General features: G+C 39.1%; 1 protein-coding gene across 3 annotated transcripts in view; it reads right to left on the bottom strand.

Moving 5' to 3' along the window:
- FGD4 (FYVE, RhoGEF and PH domain containing 4) overlaps positions 1-15,547 on the bottom strand; it is a 105,922-nt gene that overhangs the window by 24,106 nt on the left and 66,269 nt on the right. For all 3 annotated transcript variants that reach the window (XM_039707902.1, XM_039707903.1, XM_039707905.1), the window contains exons 3-4: positions 10,058-10,229; positions 5,543-6,029 (exon numbers count right to left, since the gene is read on the bottom strand). In XM_039707902.1, coding sequence (XP_039563836.1) covers positions 5,543-6,029; positions 10,058-10,229 — 659 coding nt within the window. The remainder of the gene's footprint in view (positions 1-5,542; positions 6,030-10,057; positions 10,230-15,547) is intronic.

The following is a 15,547-nucleotide window of genomic DNA, read 5'->3' as shown; positions in this document are numbered from 1 at the left end:
CAAAAGCCAGAGAACGTTAAAAATCAGTCAAACTGTGAAGCAAAATTCAAAGCCTAAAAGATTTAGTATTTTCCAGTTTGTATAGGGATCTTTGCCAAAACACCGACTCCCTACTCAACAGATCAGCTCACATCCTGGTAATTGAGTACCACTGACCTTTCAGAGCTGGAGGAACTGATTTACAGAGTAAGAGGGAACAGATGGAAGCACTCAGTGCTCACCCCCGCCCCGTTTCAGAAGTCATTTGAATTGCGTGTTCTTTGCACAGCAAAATTATTGAAAAACGTGGTACAAAATGTTTTATGTTCACCAATACATTCATTGCTGAATAACTGTTAACTGCAATTAGAGGACTCCTTCATGGAAGGAGTCTTTATGGAAGTAATTTTAGCATTTTAAGGGAAGTTTTCATTTTAAAATCTTTTATTCCACAAAAGGTATTTCTGATTCTTCTGCTGAACAGAAAGTTAAAACATTCACTCAATTTTCAATATTAAACTCAATGTGTTATAATATGTAATTGTAAGTTGCTGGGCAAAATTACTCCAAAACAAACAATGAAAGGACAGCCTTCTACAATGTCAAAACATTAGGGAAATGCCTCAGGCTTGCAAGTGTCAGGCTCAACAAAATGACACTTCCATTACAAGATTCTTTCTCCAGATCTAGTGATAGTCTGTTCACATCTAACAACATCAGAGTCTTCCTGAAATAAATGGCATGATTATCACAGTGCTTATGGGAAACTGGTAATTGCAAGACAAACCATAAAAATTCTTCATTTAAAAAAAAAATAAAGAGGAGAGCTTGAGAGAGTGGTTTCTGATTTCAAGCTGCATGCTGCTTCCCACAAGACTATGATAAACATTTGCAAGAACCTTTACAAAAATTCTGTGAAGAATACCAAATATTAAAGTACAGTCTTATATTTAAAGCAGTTCAGTGCATTTTTCCCCATTTTGGTATTCAATAAGTATTCCATATTTCAACATATTTCAGTTCTAATCTGCAGTGTTCACAGTTGCACTGCTACATGGCAAACCTCCTCCCTAAAAACAGGCTTTCAATAGTGACTTCAAAGCTGTTCATTAAGTCTGTTTAAATCAGCATAGCAACCACAGTAACCTGCAGAACAGTGTTTTAAGTGCTGTCAAGAGACATTGCAGGGAGCTGGAGGATTAGTTATTACAGCTACAGCTTGCTGCTTAGTGCAACCATTTACAAAAGATCTCAAATATGGACTTGCACAAAACCATGCAGGTTACTGGTTCCTTAGTAATTTTATTTGATTTTTTTTTCTCACCCCAAAACCCCACTTTCTCCCTGAAGCAATGCTATAGAAGCAATATATATAGTTTTTAGAAGATGACTTGAACTAATTAAGAGAGGGAAAATTATGCATAGCAAGTGCAAAAAAAATCACATAAAATGAGCTGAGCCCAGATTTCCAATCCTCTCAGTATCAACCTTAGACATCATCTTAATTCTTGAACCTGCACCTCCTTTCTACATCAATTGCATGACCTGACAGAGGGATCTTCAGTGTGGGGGAAAAATGCACATCACGCATGAGTTATATCTTAATCACTGCAGCGTGTTCCTATTCCAGCACAAGAACACCCACCTACAAGGTCAGATCAATGCAAAAAACCAGAAAATTCTACTACTGCTTTTCTTCCAGCACGCCCTCAGTGGGGAAGCAGGGGTGTTGTTGAGGGGAACTTCAGGGAACAATTATTTCAAGGAAAATTTTAAACTTCTGTGACAATCCATAACACATGGCAACTCAACATATAAAACCAAACAGAAATGGCTAGTGTGCTATATAGAAAACATTTACATTACACAGGTACATTATTTCATCTGTGGACCAAAATATCAGCAGTGTGAGAGACCAAGAGTTGCCTCAGTAGGGACAGTAAACCTGAATCTCTATTCCAATGCTTACAGTAAATTTGTCAGCTGGATCTAGTTCTTTAGTACAAAGCTGCTCATCCTTAGAATAATTATATTACTATGCATGTTTAAGAAATTAAAATAAGTTATTTTGAACTCTGAAATTAAGAAGAGGTGTGAAAAATGCTGGTGAAAGTATGAACTTTTTTATTATCCAAACCAAACTGGAGCCATCTCCTGTCAAGAAAACTGTACCTGCCAACATGACAGTGATGTATATGATTCACTCTTACTCAGGCATAGTCCTTGCCCCAAGGGCTTTGAAGGAATATATTAAACAACACAGACAGGGTGAGAGAAGTAGAGTATGAACAAATAAAATTTAAATTACACTGTGCTTGTTTCTTGCACAGAAACTAAGAAAGTGGGAAGATTCTGGTATCCCTAAAGTAGTGACTGTTCACAAGAAGATTTATACATTTATATTGGTTGCTGAAGATACACAGCTTTGTTGCCTGTACAATTCCTAAAGATCAAAAACTGTAGAATCAAAAAGCTGCTAGAACCTCTCAAGTCTTTCAACAGTAAAACATTTCTTGGCAGAAAACTAACTTTGCAAAACCAAAAATTTTACCCTGGTTAAACTGAAACATCACCTTACATTTAGAAATCCAGTATCTACACCAGGTTTTTGCATCTGAAACATCAGAGCCCCCAGTACTATCATTAAAAGCAGACATCATATAAGGACTTTATTAAAAGATGTTCAGTGGATTCTTCTCCATCTGTGGCATGCAGGCAGTCTATATCCCTATTTCCTACCAGCCTCACAGCAAACACTGACACATTTGTCCTCTTGTCTTCAGTTAGCTGTAGCAGCAGATTCCCCACAAGATGTTATTCAGGAAGTTAATTGATTGAGATGTTCTTGTACTATTCAGCCTCCGCAGTTTAGACAAACCAATTTTTATGACAGGAGGTATTTCTGCTGTAAGACAGGAAACTTTTAACTTTTAATTGTCTTTTTGCTCACTATGATTGTGTTTCATTACCTTCAAACCAATTCAGTAAATAAGAGAAATAAAGGATACTCTACTCTGGTTGTTTGGGGAAATTGTTTTAGATCACTGCCAAATTTAATAAGTTTTGCTCAACTTTTTCCAGAAGCTGCAATAATCTGTCTTTAGTCAGATCTATAGTGACTGATGGGAGAAGGAGGGGAATAATTATAAGAGCAACACTATTTCAAAACAAGCCTTCTTTTCCAAGTCCAAAAATTAATTTCTGCACTGGTTTTGCACCAGTTGCCAATTCAATTCACCCCTTCCAGCTGTGGATTTAGGATTACTTCTACTGTACATGTACACATTTACAAAGAGAGAGAGCATCACTTTCTGCTCTTTCCTGAACTAAGAAACATGACATGAAAGAGACAAGATACTTTGCATCAACATCAAAATAGATATATCAGACTCAAAAAGTTTGACTATGACTCACATGCATCTGCTCCTTTTGTTTTTATTCAATTGTATGTACATTTTTAATCAAAAGGGCAGGTGAGTGCTGTTATCCTGTGCGGAGCAACTTCAACTGGACTGCATCCCAGTTTTAATATTCTCTAATGACTAAGTAGGCATTTAGCAAAATCACAGATTGTCTAATGCTAATGTCTTACTTCTTACCAGTGTGTGATTGAACACAGAAACAGCTTAAAGCTCCACGAGAACTCTCCTGTTGCTCATCATCCTTCTCCTAATCCAGACAGCATGGCAGCAGCTATTTAGACCACCACAGGTATGATGCCATCTCCAGGTTGCATTAATCCAAACTAAATCAGTCTTTGATTCTGTAAAGGGTGGCAGATCAACTTCTTAACCCCACCAGACTAAAGGAGCAGTCCTTGTTGCACAAGGTATCTCAGGAAGGGTTGCTGTGACCCAGTTTTACAGAATCAGTTCTGCACCAGTGCAACCTTAAAAGTCATCCTGCATGGGTATGTCTTGGTTTTGTAGCCTTCAAGCACCAGTGAACAATATACATCCAGTTACAGTCACATTACACCTCACAAGCTGACTCAGTGTCAATATAAGACAGATCACATGTGCAGCTCAAAGACAGATTTTAATGAGATTGCTGCCATTAGCATTTGCCCAGTTCCTTCCTGAACTTTAAAACAGAACTGCTTCCCTTTTCAGCTTTTTTCTTGAAAATGCTCCCAGCACCTTACTGCGTGACTTGGATTCAAGCTTAACATCATTGCCTACTGAGAATTCAGCACTTTATAGGCACAGAGAGGGGAAACAGGCATTCCCAACAGGAGACAGAAACTGACAGGTGTGGCAAGCCAAAAGTGCCTTGGCCTGTACCCAGGCTTATGCTTAGGTGGGGATCATAACATTCGTTCATTACTGGAAGAAAACATTATGGAAAAAAAAACCCTAAAAAAAATTAGAAAATCACACAACCCATCACTTTCTTATCATTACCCAGGATATTTCATCCACCTTTCCCACTCACAGAATTTACCCCCAGGCATGTATGTATGTGACCCCCAGCTAACCAAACTCAAGGGCTGCAGTGAACTGCTGCAGGTGCACACCTGAGCAGCAGCGAGGAGTTTTTCCAGCATCAGCTGTTTGGCTCTATGGTGAAGAGGAAGGCTGGGCAAGCTCCCCCTGCCAAACGGGATGGCTGGACCAGAACTGTTAATCACATTTACTGCTTTGGTACAAGGAGGCGAACTCACAAGTAAACTTTCACAACTAACTATGAAAACTATGAACCATTTTTCAGCAATTAATTTCCCAAGACAGATTTCCTTCCACCCACTTACTTCGCTTAAGCACTTAAAATCTTCCTCACAAGGGAGCTCAAATTCATCATGATATAAGTTCTGCTTGCTAAAAAGTCATGCATTTAGTATACCCAGAACATTGCATCTATCTGATCACTAGAAGACTGCCACTGTCTTTCCAGCTTTGACTTGACAACTACATCCAAGTTAGAGATTCACACAACTCTTCTGCCTGAAGCTCTGTCATTACAGTTTACAGCACATGGCATTTTATTTCATATACATCGCTAACATGTGTCCTTTTTAGGTTAGCACAGCTGAAGCATGGTGCTAAACAGGCACACATATTGTTTCACTTTTTCTTTAAACCTCAGATAACTAGGTTATCTTGGAAAGAGCCAAAGGGATAAGGAGACGAGTAAAGGAGGGGAAAGTGTGAGGAAAAGCAAGCAAGACTTTTTTCTCATGTTTTTGCAGAGGGAAAATAACTGAAATATTTTCACAGTTTACAGCACATGGCATTTTATTTCATATACATCGCTAACATGTGTCCTTTTTAGGTTAGCACAGCTGAAGCATGGTGCTAAACAGGCACACATATTGAGTTTCACTTTTTCTTTAAACCTCAGATAACTAATGGGGAAAGAGCCAAGGGGATGAGGAGAAGAGTAAAGGAGGGGAGAGTGTGAGGAAAGGCAAGCAAGACTTTTTTCTCATCTTTTTTCAAAGGGAAAATAACTGAAATATTTTCTATTTCTAACCTGCTCCTGGAAGCCTATTTTTGTAAATAAAAAGCTAGAGAAAATATAAAAAGTAGTGATATATCAGGAATGAAACCATTTCTCTCTTTACCTTTATTTCCACAGGTTGATCTTGTTTACTGCTTTCCTCAGCTGGTTCTTCCTTGACATCAGTATCAATTCCTAGGGTTTCATTTTCGGGTGGGAGCAGCATGTCACTGCTCGGAGTCCTGTGGCAGCTGTTGAGCATCTGCTCCTCACAGGCAGCCACACTTTGCAAGGACTCTCTGCGAGTGCTTTCTCCTTCCCCGTTTGTCAAGCTGCTGTCCATGGCATCATCCGGGACCGGGGTGGGCACGGCCGAGCCGCGGTCCGGCGATCGCCGCTCCTCTTCCTCTGGCTGGTCCTGCGCTACGACGCCGTTGGCCGTGGGCAGCTGTGCAACCTGAGTTTTGTCAGTGTTACTGTTTCCCTGTTTCTGTAGTGAGTGCTGGGAGGGGAGTTTTGGCTGAGGTGATGGTGTGGACCCATATCTTCCTTGAGATTTAGTAATGTGGAGAACGGAGGAATCTTTCTTGAAATCGCTAGGATTCAGTGAGCTAAAAACACCAAGCAAACAAAACACTGATGAGAGAAGAGTTAAATATGGACTTACAGAAAATCATGGTATGGGAATGTTTTGTATAAAATTGTATTCTATCTGCTATCTCTATGGCAGTTGTCTTCTGTTAAGTGGGCAGTTTTCCTTATCTCTTCCACAACCACTCCTCCCTCGGGGGACATATCTGCTGATAACAGGCTAGGGAATGTCACTGCATGACTGATAAGAACTACAGCATCCCATTGTGAGACGCTCCGCCCAGAGGGAAGAGCCAAGCATTCCTACCTGGATAAAATCTTGAGAGACACCAGCACATCTTCTCCACTGGATTTCCCAGAGGAACAGCTGCCTCTTCCACTGGATCTTCTGAGGAAGACTACACCCTTTCTACAGGATCCCTGCTCCAAGAGAACCACACCTGACACTCCAGGAGGGCTGCAGCCACAATTCCAATTGGACTGCTAGCAGCACCCTGACCAACAGGGTGTCAGGTCACATTCTGACACTGTCAGTGTTTTTTTGGTTTACTGAATTGTTTATTTTATCTTTTTATTTTCTTCCCTAATAAAGAACTGTTATTTCTGCTCCCATATTTTTTGCCTGAGAGCCCCTTAATTTAAAATTTATAGCAATTTGGAGGGAGAGGGATTACATTTTCCATTTCAGGGGAGGCTCCTGCCTTCCTTAGCAGACACGTCTTTTGAAAACAAGACAGGGAAATAGGAGAGTTGTGCCATATAACCAATTTCTCCCAAAAAATCATCTTTTTCCTGTTTAATACTAGAAAGTTCTGAGACCTGAAATGCAATAAAACACTTACAAACAAGGTTTTCTTACCAGAAACCCAGACCTCTGCCCATTTTGAGCCATTACATCCTTATGCATCTTGAATCCCATGTGTATGGGAGATTTATATTGGATATTAGGAAAAAATTCTCCACTGAAAGGGTCATCAGGCATTGGAACAGGGTGCCCAGGGAAGGCTTTGAGCCACCATCCCTGGAGGTATTTAAAACATGTGAAGATATGGCAGTTGAGGACGTGGTTTAGTGGTGGCTTTGGCAGTGCTGGGTTAACAGTTGGATTCAGGCATCTTTTGCAACCTAAATTTTTCTATTCTTAGCTCCATGGAACAGAGCAGGAAACCAAGAAACGGATAGATGAAGCAACTTGCCCAAAGTGTCCCAGAAGGTTATGGGCAGAAATGGAGCAAGGCTTGTAGTTTGCCAAGTCCTAGTCCACTGCTTAAACTGACAAGTAGCCCATTCCCTAACAGCTCTTTAATTATTAAAAATTAATCTAACAAAATCAATCAAGTACATTTAGCACCCCTTTCCTTAGTTCAGAATATTACATGAGGACCTTTACATTTTTATCTCATTTCTTTTCCAGTTTCCTTAGTTAGCAATGTCGTTTTTTCATGCTGCATCTTTTCTGAAGATCTTTTTCCTCCAAAATTTGTCTGTGCTTTAAACACATTATCTCTTGTTCCTGACTGTCCTCAAACTATTCCTGGTATGAACTTCCATCTTCTGGAAGGATGAAAACTGCTTATAAACTATGCTTTTACTCCTTATTTATAGGATACTTTACACAAATGTTGCAAACATATTCTGCATTTTTGTGCACACAGATCAAAAATAACTTACACTAGCTTTATCTTCTTCCATCATATAACAAAAAAAAAAAAGTTTAAATCACTTTTTCTTTCGCCTTGTAAGGACTTTGGTTTTTTTATTAAATAAACTTAACTCTAGGATAAAATTCATATACATTTTTCAATTGCCTGCACAAAGAGGTTTAATTAACTTTCTGACATGTCTACATGCTTGGGGGCTGTACAGACTAATGAAAGTAAGTTATTACAGTTGACAATCACAGTTTGCAGTTCATGAACATGCTACCTAGCCATTTCAAGACCTTTAATTAAACTGACGTTCAGCTTCACAGAAGACATATTTTGTGGGTTGAGCTCATTCAAAAAACCAGGAATTACCTCCACTGCCAAAGCAGGATAATCCAGAACCCAGCATGCTAATCATGGAAGTTTCTCATAAGCAGAGATCATAGACTTGATTAGAATTTCATCATTGGACAGATATTACTGGTGTACCTAATAAATTATGCTGCCCAAAACCAACTCAGCTTCCCATAGTCCACAAAATGTCTGTACTTGTAAAGGTCTAGCAACAAGAAAGTTTTCTTTCTTTCTTTATAGTTTCCTTTGATTGCATAATATGGAAGAAGTTCCTGCACAGCACAGCAGCCAGGTCTAGGAGGGAGAAATGTAGGGCTCAGTGGTGCAGGACACAATGAACCTGAAGAGTTTTCTTTCAGAAAAGATTTTTTTTCCTATGAATACTGCACTGTTTAAAAGCTGGGTGATGCTTTGGAGGAAGACTGGAAAACAGAGTGATAGCAGGATTAGAGATTAGTGCTAAAAGAATTCACAAGACCTCCAGTGCTGCAATAATCTCTTTTTCCCATCTCTGAGCACCTGTCATCACCAAGTGCAATTAAGTCTCTTCCTAATGACAAAAGTTTCTTGCAGATGAAGCTCTGAAATTATTTCTATTCCAATGGGCAAACATACTTTTGCAATGCTCAGCTGCTTCCATATAAAGGATTAAATTTCACCCATCTTGAGGGGAAATTCTTTCAAAGAAAGCCCTTTTACTCTGGCCCCACAGCAGGTCATGCATTCCTGTACTCTGTTGTACATCATTCATTCACTCCCACAGGGGGCATCCCTTCTGAGATCCAAGGGATTTCACGTCCCGAGAGAACATGAAAAAATCACATCCAAAACTTGCAATGCACAACTATCACTGGACTGTTTCTTGAGCTGCTCCTTTGTCATGGGCTTCCTGGTAAGTCACTCTCTTTGTACAAATATATTGGAAACTTCTGTTTCACAGCTTATAATGCATCTACTTAGAGATGCATCAGGTGTATCTAATTAAAGACACCCAAGAAACACCATTTTGTGAAAGCAGTGTTGACTGTGGTTCTTTTTTCCCATAGTTCCAAATGTTTCCCATAATCCACAGAATGGAACCCCAAGAATAATGAGCTTTTCCACCAAAATCACCAAGTACTACAAAACAAGCCATTAAGGGAATGTATGCAATACCATAACAAATAATTTGTAGAGTTCACCCTCTTCACATGAACGATTGAAGAAGTTAAGACAGTATGAAATTAAAACCAGTATTTTATGTTTTTCTATTTGCTCATAAAAGTATTTTTTTCTTCTTCAAGAAAAAAGGTATTTAATATTAGCCTCAGTATTAAACTTATTTCAAATTGCTGACATTTTTCAGGTTGTTTTTTAAATGCTGCAAGTTTCTTTCTTTCTTTTAAAGGAAAATTAGGACTAATGCCTTATGAGAAAGCACACCCTGTTAAGCTAAATATACAACTGGCTCCCACTATTTCAAAATACATGCAGTTTTGCCATCAAGTCCTTTAGCAGGGATAGGAGTAAGCCCTACCACAGTATCCACATTCTTCCTCACAGTGACGCCTCAGGTTTTAGCTTTTATGTTTTTGAGATTCTGGGCTGCTTTAGTGTGTGGTTCTGAGCTTCATATTAGGGGGTGGTAAGCTCTCTTCACAGAGTAGGGAGAAAAAATAATTCCTTCTCTACTGGGGATCAAGGACAAATGATCCAAATTTCATGCCTAAGAGAATATACAGCAGTGCACTGAAGAGAGGAAAACAAGAAGAATGGGACTTAATAAGCTGAAGGTATAATTGGACAATTAGCTTCAATATAGAAATGGACCAGAACTTATAGAAGTGTGAGACCCCATGACCTGTCATCCATTTTGTGACCATTTTGAACTCATCTTGAGTTGGGCTCTTGTACTGCACAAGGTGTATCCCTTGAGGCCTTCTAATAAATAGCTACTTTAACTCATCTAGCCTCTGTTCTAGGTCAGCCTTCACAAGGCATCAACAGCTCCAAGTTCCAACAATCCCCACACAACAGAGTTACAAACCAATTCAAAGTCTATTACATACCTGCCTCCCTCAAAACGGTTGATGAGATCTGACACTTTACTGGACTTCTCCTTTGTGACACTAGAAACAGCAGCAGGCGTCTCTTCCTCCATTCTTGGTTTCTGATTTGTTAAAGCTTTATGCCTAGGGGTTTGGTATGTTGCCTTCTGCAGGTGAATTGGCTTTGGAGGCACTGCAAAGAACAACAAAAATCAATCTTTTGAATTTCTTTGAGTTTCTATACAGATTCATGGAATGGTTTTGTTGGAAGGGACCTTAAAGATCATCTAGTTCCAATGCAGGACATGGGCAGGGACACTTTCCGCAAGACCAGGTTACTTTCACAAATTAGATTTTTGCACAAAGAACTCATTGCAGCAATGAAAAAGAGAAACTCTTGGCTTCAACCTTAAAATTCAAAGTTAAAGCTGCTTTACAAACACAGGGACTTCATATAATTCTTCATGCATTGTTTGGTATTAGGGATCTTGTTATAGCTCTTGACTAAAAGCTGAACCATATGCTACTTTAAACAAACTAGACATTTTTTTTCTTGCTTTCTTTCTGTGTGTTTGTTTTCACAGTGTACTGTAGGAAATATGTATGAGAACCTTATGGTTGCAGGTTTTGTAATAAAAAAGAATTAAGCACAAAGGAAAGATAAAGGAAATTGCTGCCCCAAAACTCTGGTGCTCTCATTCTTTACCTTATCCCTTGTGACCTCAATAATAATTATCAGTAGAAAAGGTATTTGCCTTCAGCTTTAAAATTCCCTTACTCACTGAACCTTTGTCTAATTATACTACTGAAAACCTCCCCCCTGAAAACATATTTTTATTCTTGCTTTTTCCCCATCCCTACCGTAACTCCTTCTAATTAGATTGTTGATGATCAGCCACTGCTTAATACAGCAGTGACCAGAACACAAAAGACAAGGTGACACATAAAGCAACTAAAGTCACAGCACTAAAATCTTTAAGCAACCATGCAGCATTTGTGGGCAACAAAAGCACATCACAGTCTGGGCCCAAATTCATTCCACATTGGAGCAATGAATGTCCAGCTCCATCAAAAAGGACAGCCTTGGATGGAAAAGGACCTTAATTCCCAAGTACACCTGTTCACTCCCACACACATCCCCAAAACATACTGTGGGAGCAGAGAAAACCTTTGATATGAAATTGGAAAAAAAATATTGAAAGGCAGGCATAAATTGGCAGAAGTAGACAATATTGTGCCAATGGAACTTCACTGGGAAGGGAAGAAGGACTTGAGGCTTTTATTACTGCTCTTGTGGTAGGGACAAAAGCTCTAGCACACAATATAGAATAGATGGATGTGGAAAAGCTATGTTCCTTGCATTGCTGATGCTAGAATATCTTCCTAACTTACCCTGGAAAACCCATGCACCATAAGAATGATCTTAAATTCCATCAACCAACATTTGAAAGGGATGTTGAAAATATTATTTCAAATATGCTAATCATAGATGGTGATAAACTTGAAGAAACACACGATTAAGGGCAGTTTTTCATTTCTTCCCTTCATTTAATTTATAGGTAATACAGGAGGTAATATTTGTCTGTGTTTCCAACAACCTAACTGCAGTTTAATGGGATAGCAGTGATCACTACAGTCTGAAAAGTACCATGAGAGACTCTATGCAGAAATGAATTTGCCATAAAAAGCTTTAGACTTCAATCATACCAATTGCAAAGGCTGATAGATGAAATAATCAGAGGGAGAAGGAAGACAATTACTGAAGGTCAGATGCCTTTACTGTGCATATGTGCACCCTCAGTCCTCAGAAGCTTTATATTCATTAACACATGCAAAAAAAGCAAGTTTGGGGAAGGATGCACTATAGAAGATGACTCAAAATGCCACTCTTTTGAAATATTTGCAATTTGTTACTTGCAACCCTGAAACAAGCAGATATTAAATTGTGCAACTGCTTCAGCTGCAGTAAATGCAGTCCCTCCTGAGAAGCCCCGTGCAGTGCAGGGCTGCAGTGCAGTGGAACAGCTTTCCCCAAATTCCCTCTTCCCAGGAGCTCAGGCAAGGCCTGGCAGAATGAGGCCAGCGAGCATCCAATAATTGTCCAAGCACTGAATAGCTCACTGTGCTGACAAAGGCCATGGGACAGCTGAGAAAAGGAGACACAAGCAGGCTGGGGAAAAGCAGGACACATAATTGATCATAAGCACTGCCATCCCCTCGGGGAGGAGTTGGACAGCAAAGGGGACATGGAGTGGATTTGCTGGCCAGCACCACAGCAATTTGTAGGAGCATTTCTTGCTCTTGCAATGGACTCTGTATAACCTCCAGTCCTGTGAGTTCTCTTATGTAATGGATTCGTACATCTCTTCAGTTCTTCTGTACATCTCATGAAATGTTAATATCCTCACAAGGATATATTAAAACTACTAAACTTGAGGGAATTAATGTCTACTGATAAAGGAGAAGGAATTAGTTGGTAGCTATTTTTATACTGGATCCATGGGGACAAAAATCAAATTCTAGGACATTTTGTGGAAGTGTCACAAACTTTTGCAGCTGAAAAACCACAGCTAAGCAGCATTTATGTATGGCAAGCAATGAGGAACCTCTTGTCAAACTGGACAATCCCCATATACTGAAAATCACTTTAATGTCTTCTGAAGAGAACCACAAACCAAACAGCCAATTCACTTAGACAAAATATTTTATTCCTTACTCCCTATCAGCACCTAGCAGACAGCATTTCCCCTACCAGTTGCTGCTGTAGCTACTGTATGGTTCAGAAATAGTGCAGCAGAGAAAGAATAGTCACAAGATCAATGGAAAGAAAAGAATCAGTAGTGTAAAAAAAAAAAAAAAAAAAAAAGCCCTCAAACCTCCCCATATACTGAAAATCACTTTAATGTCTTCTGAAGAGAACCACAAACCAAACAGCCAATTCACTTAGACAAAATATTTTATTCCTTACTCCCTATCAGCACCTAGCAGACAGCATTTCCCCTACCAGTTGCTGCTGTAGCTACTGTATGGTTCAGAAATAGTGCAGCAGAGAAAGAATAGTCACAAGATCAATGGAAAGAAAAGAATCAGTAGTGTAAAAAAAAAAAAAAAAAGCAATCCACAACCCTCAAACCCTCCTGAAAGGTCAGCCTTGTTAACAGGGATTATGGAAAGCAAATTCTATTAATTCTCTCCTCAGTGTACTTCTGCAGTGTTTTGTTTTAATCAGATTATTTTTCAGTGTGTGCAGAGCAAGGATCTTAACGGGAAAAAAAGAGAAAAGACTGCCCTATTGTAGTAACCTGCATAATACAGAGCTCTGTTTGAGTCTATAAATACTCTTGCCTCTGTACTGCAGAATTTTGAGCTCATTAGGAGATATGAACTGCTTATTCTGCCCAAAGAAAACCCTTCCATATACTGAGGTAGCAGATACTGTACACTGCTAGCCAAAACCAAGATTTATGCTGCAGTGCATTCAACTTTGCATATATCCATAAGGAAATGTCAGGTAATGCTATATAAATGGCTCAAAAGGTACAACCACCTTTGCAGACTCCAAAGCATATCAGCAAAGGTAATTTATCTCTTGTGTTAGAAAGTATAATGTGTTCAATGGTTAAAAATGCTGCTATGCCTTGACTCAATGGAAATGAAGTTAAAAGTTCCTGTGGTAAGCAACTACAGCTCTCCTGGCTGAGTCATCCATCTTCCCACCCTGTATGCTCCATCACCTTCAGGAATATCAAATGAGCACTGCTGAATAGATGCCAAAGACTTATACTCCTAAGAGCAATATAAAATAAGCAGTAACCTAAACACAGCAGAAAGAGAGAAAAAATTCATCTTCTCTTTGAGATGTTTGTTTCCACATTTTCAGTCCACGTCACAAGAAGAATCTTTCAATAGTATATAAAGAGAGAAGACCAATAATCATCAGATGTCTTTTGTCCTCTCATTTGTCTTCTTCACAGAGATAATTTGGGGATTTGTTAGTTTTGTTGATAAAAGAGACATTGTAGCAGGTTTCTTAAAGGACCACCAAGACTGGAGAAACATAGTTAGGAACAGCTGCCAATTTTAGTTCAATTCACCTTTCACTGTACAGATTTCATTTGCTAGGGAAGTACAATCTCAGACCTTTAAGAGATTTCTCAGCTTTTTTAAGCCCAGGCCACTGTCACCTTTTATCCACAGACTATATAATAACTGAGAAAGGAAGACAGGATTCATGCTACACAGCAGACAGGCAGCTAAAATTGACTGCCAAAGTTTAAATGTTGAATCTCTTGCATCCTTATCATTTCACAGTAGCACCAGGCCATCTTTTGGAGTGAAAATTACCTCCAACCCAAACAAAAATGCCTCTTCAGCCTCAGCAGGAGATTCATAAGTACTCCTAGGCTCTCATTAGAAAAATTTAAATGAGCAACTGATGCACAGTCTTGAACTGACAAGGCACTTCACTGCTTTGAAGAAGTGTTAGCATTTCCACATATTTTGCATCCCACAATAAAACTGCCTGATACAGGCAGCAGTTTCAGTGCCCAGTATTTAGCAATTTGACATCATAAAAGAACTGATGCAAGAGGATCAAAGAGCAAGGTATACAAGAAACTAGGGGGAAAAAAGTCAATTTTTACAGGTCACTCTACATGAGCTCTCCTATTGCAAGGTTCAGATCACTACCCAAATATTTGTAGGCAAAGACAAATTTCAAATTATTTAACAATTTTCTTCCTCTCTCGTGGATTCATATGTGGTAGCATATTTTGCTATTTCCACTGACTGCCCCCAGTGTGGATTAGTCCATTTTATCAGGGAATGCACTGCATTAGTGCAAAGGCAAAGCAGCATATCTCACAGCTGGTACAGACACACAGACTGTGACTGCTTTGCTCTGCAGCCCTGATTCCTTTGCTCAACTCCCTCATCAGCTTTTCAGCCAGTTTCAGGCTTTGCTCCAAATTTGTTCCGAAGATTTTCCTGAATCAAACTCTGCTACAGACAGAAATCTGACACATGAATTGTTGACTTGTTGATGGAAGGAATTATTGGGGAACAAAAATCGATGGAAGGAATTATTGGAGAACAAAAATCCTGCTATTACTGACAGTGTATTGGACAGGTTTTTACTCCTTGAAATGCCAGGGAGAAAAATTAAAATGAAAATAAATAATTTTATATTGGATTGCGTGCAGAAATTTATTCACTTGACCTAGCTACCCTGAGTGAACTGTTTCCAAATAGTTAAACTACTTTTCAGAGACCAACTACAGACAAAAGTACAGGGTTCACTTGAAGTGCAAGATTTTGAACATTTTTCCTCAATGTTAAGTCTCTATTTCCCTTAATAAAGCAAATTTTACTGAAAATGGCTGTACCACACCTGCAACACAACCTTAAAGTCATGTTTATACCTCTCATTTTAATTATTTTGGTAGGTTGGATGAAGGTCATTTTGCAGTTAGTTCCTCCACAGCCAAATATATTGGCAGTACAATTCAGGTC

Source organism: Passer montanus, unplaced genomic scaffold, assembly GCF_014805655.1.
Source record: "Passer montanus isolate IOZ18808 unplaced genomic scaffold, ASM1480565v1 scaffold20, whole genome shotgun sequence".
NCBI classification, from domain to species: Eukaryota; Metazoa; Chordata; class Aves; order Passeriformes; family Passeridae; genus Passer; species Passer montanus.
The sequence above is the reverse complement of the archived record's forward strand: the minus strand, read 5'-3'. Positions and strand labels throughout refer to the sequence as shown.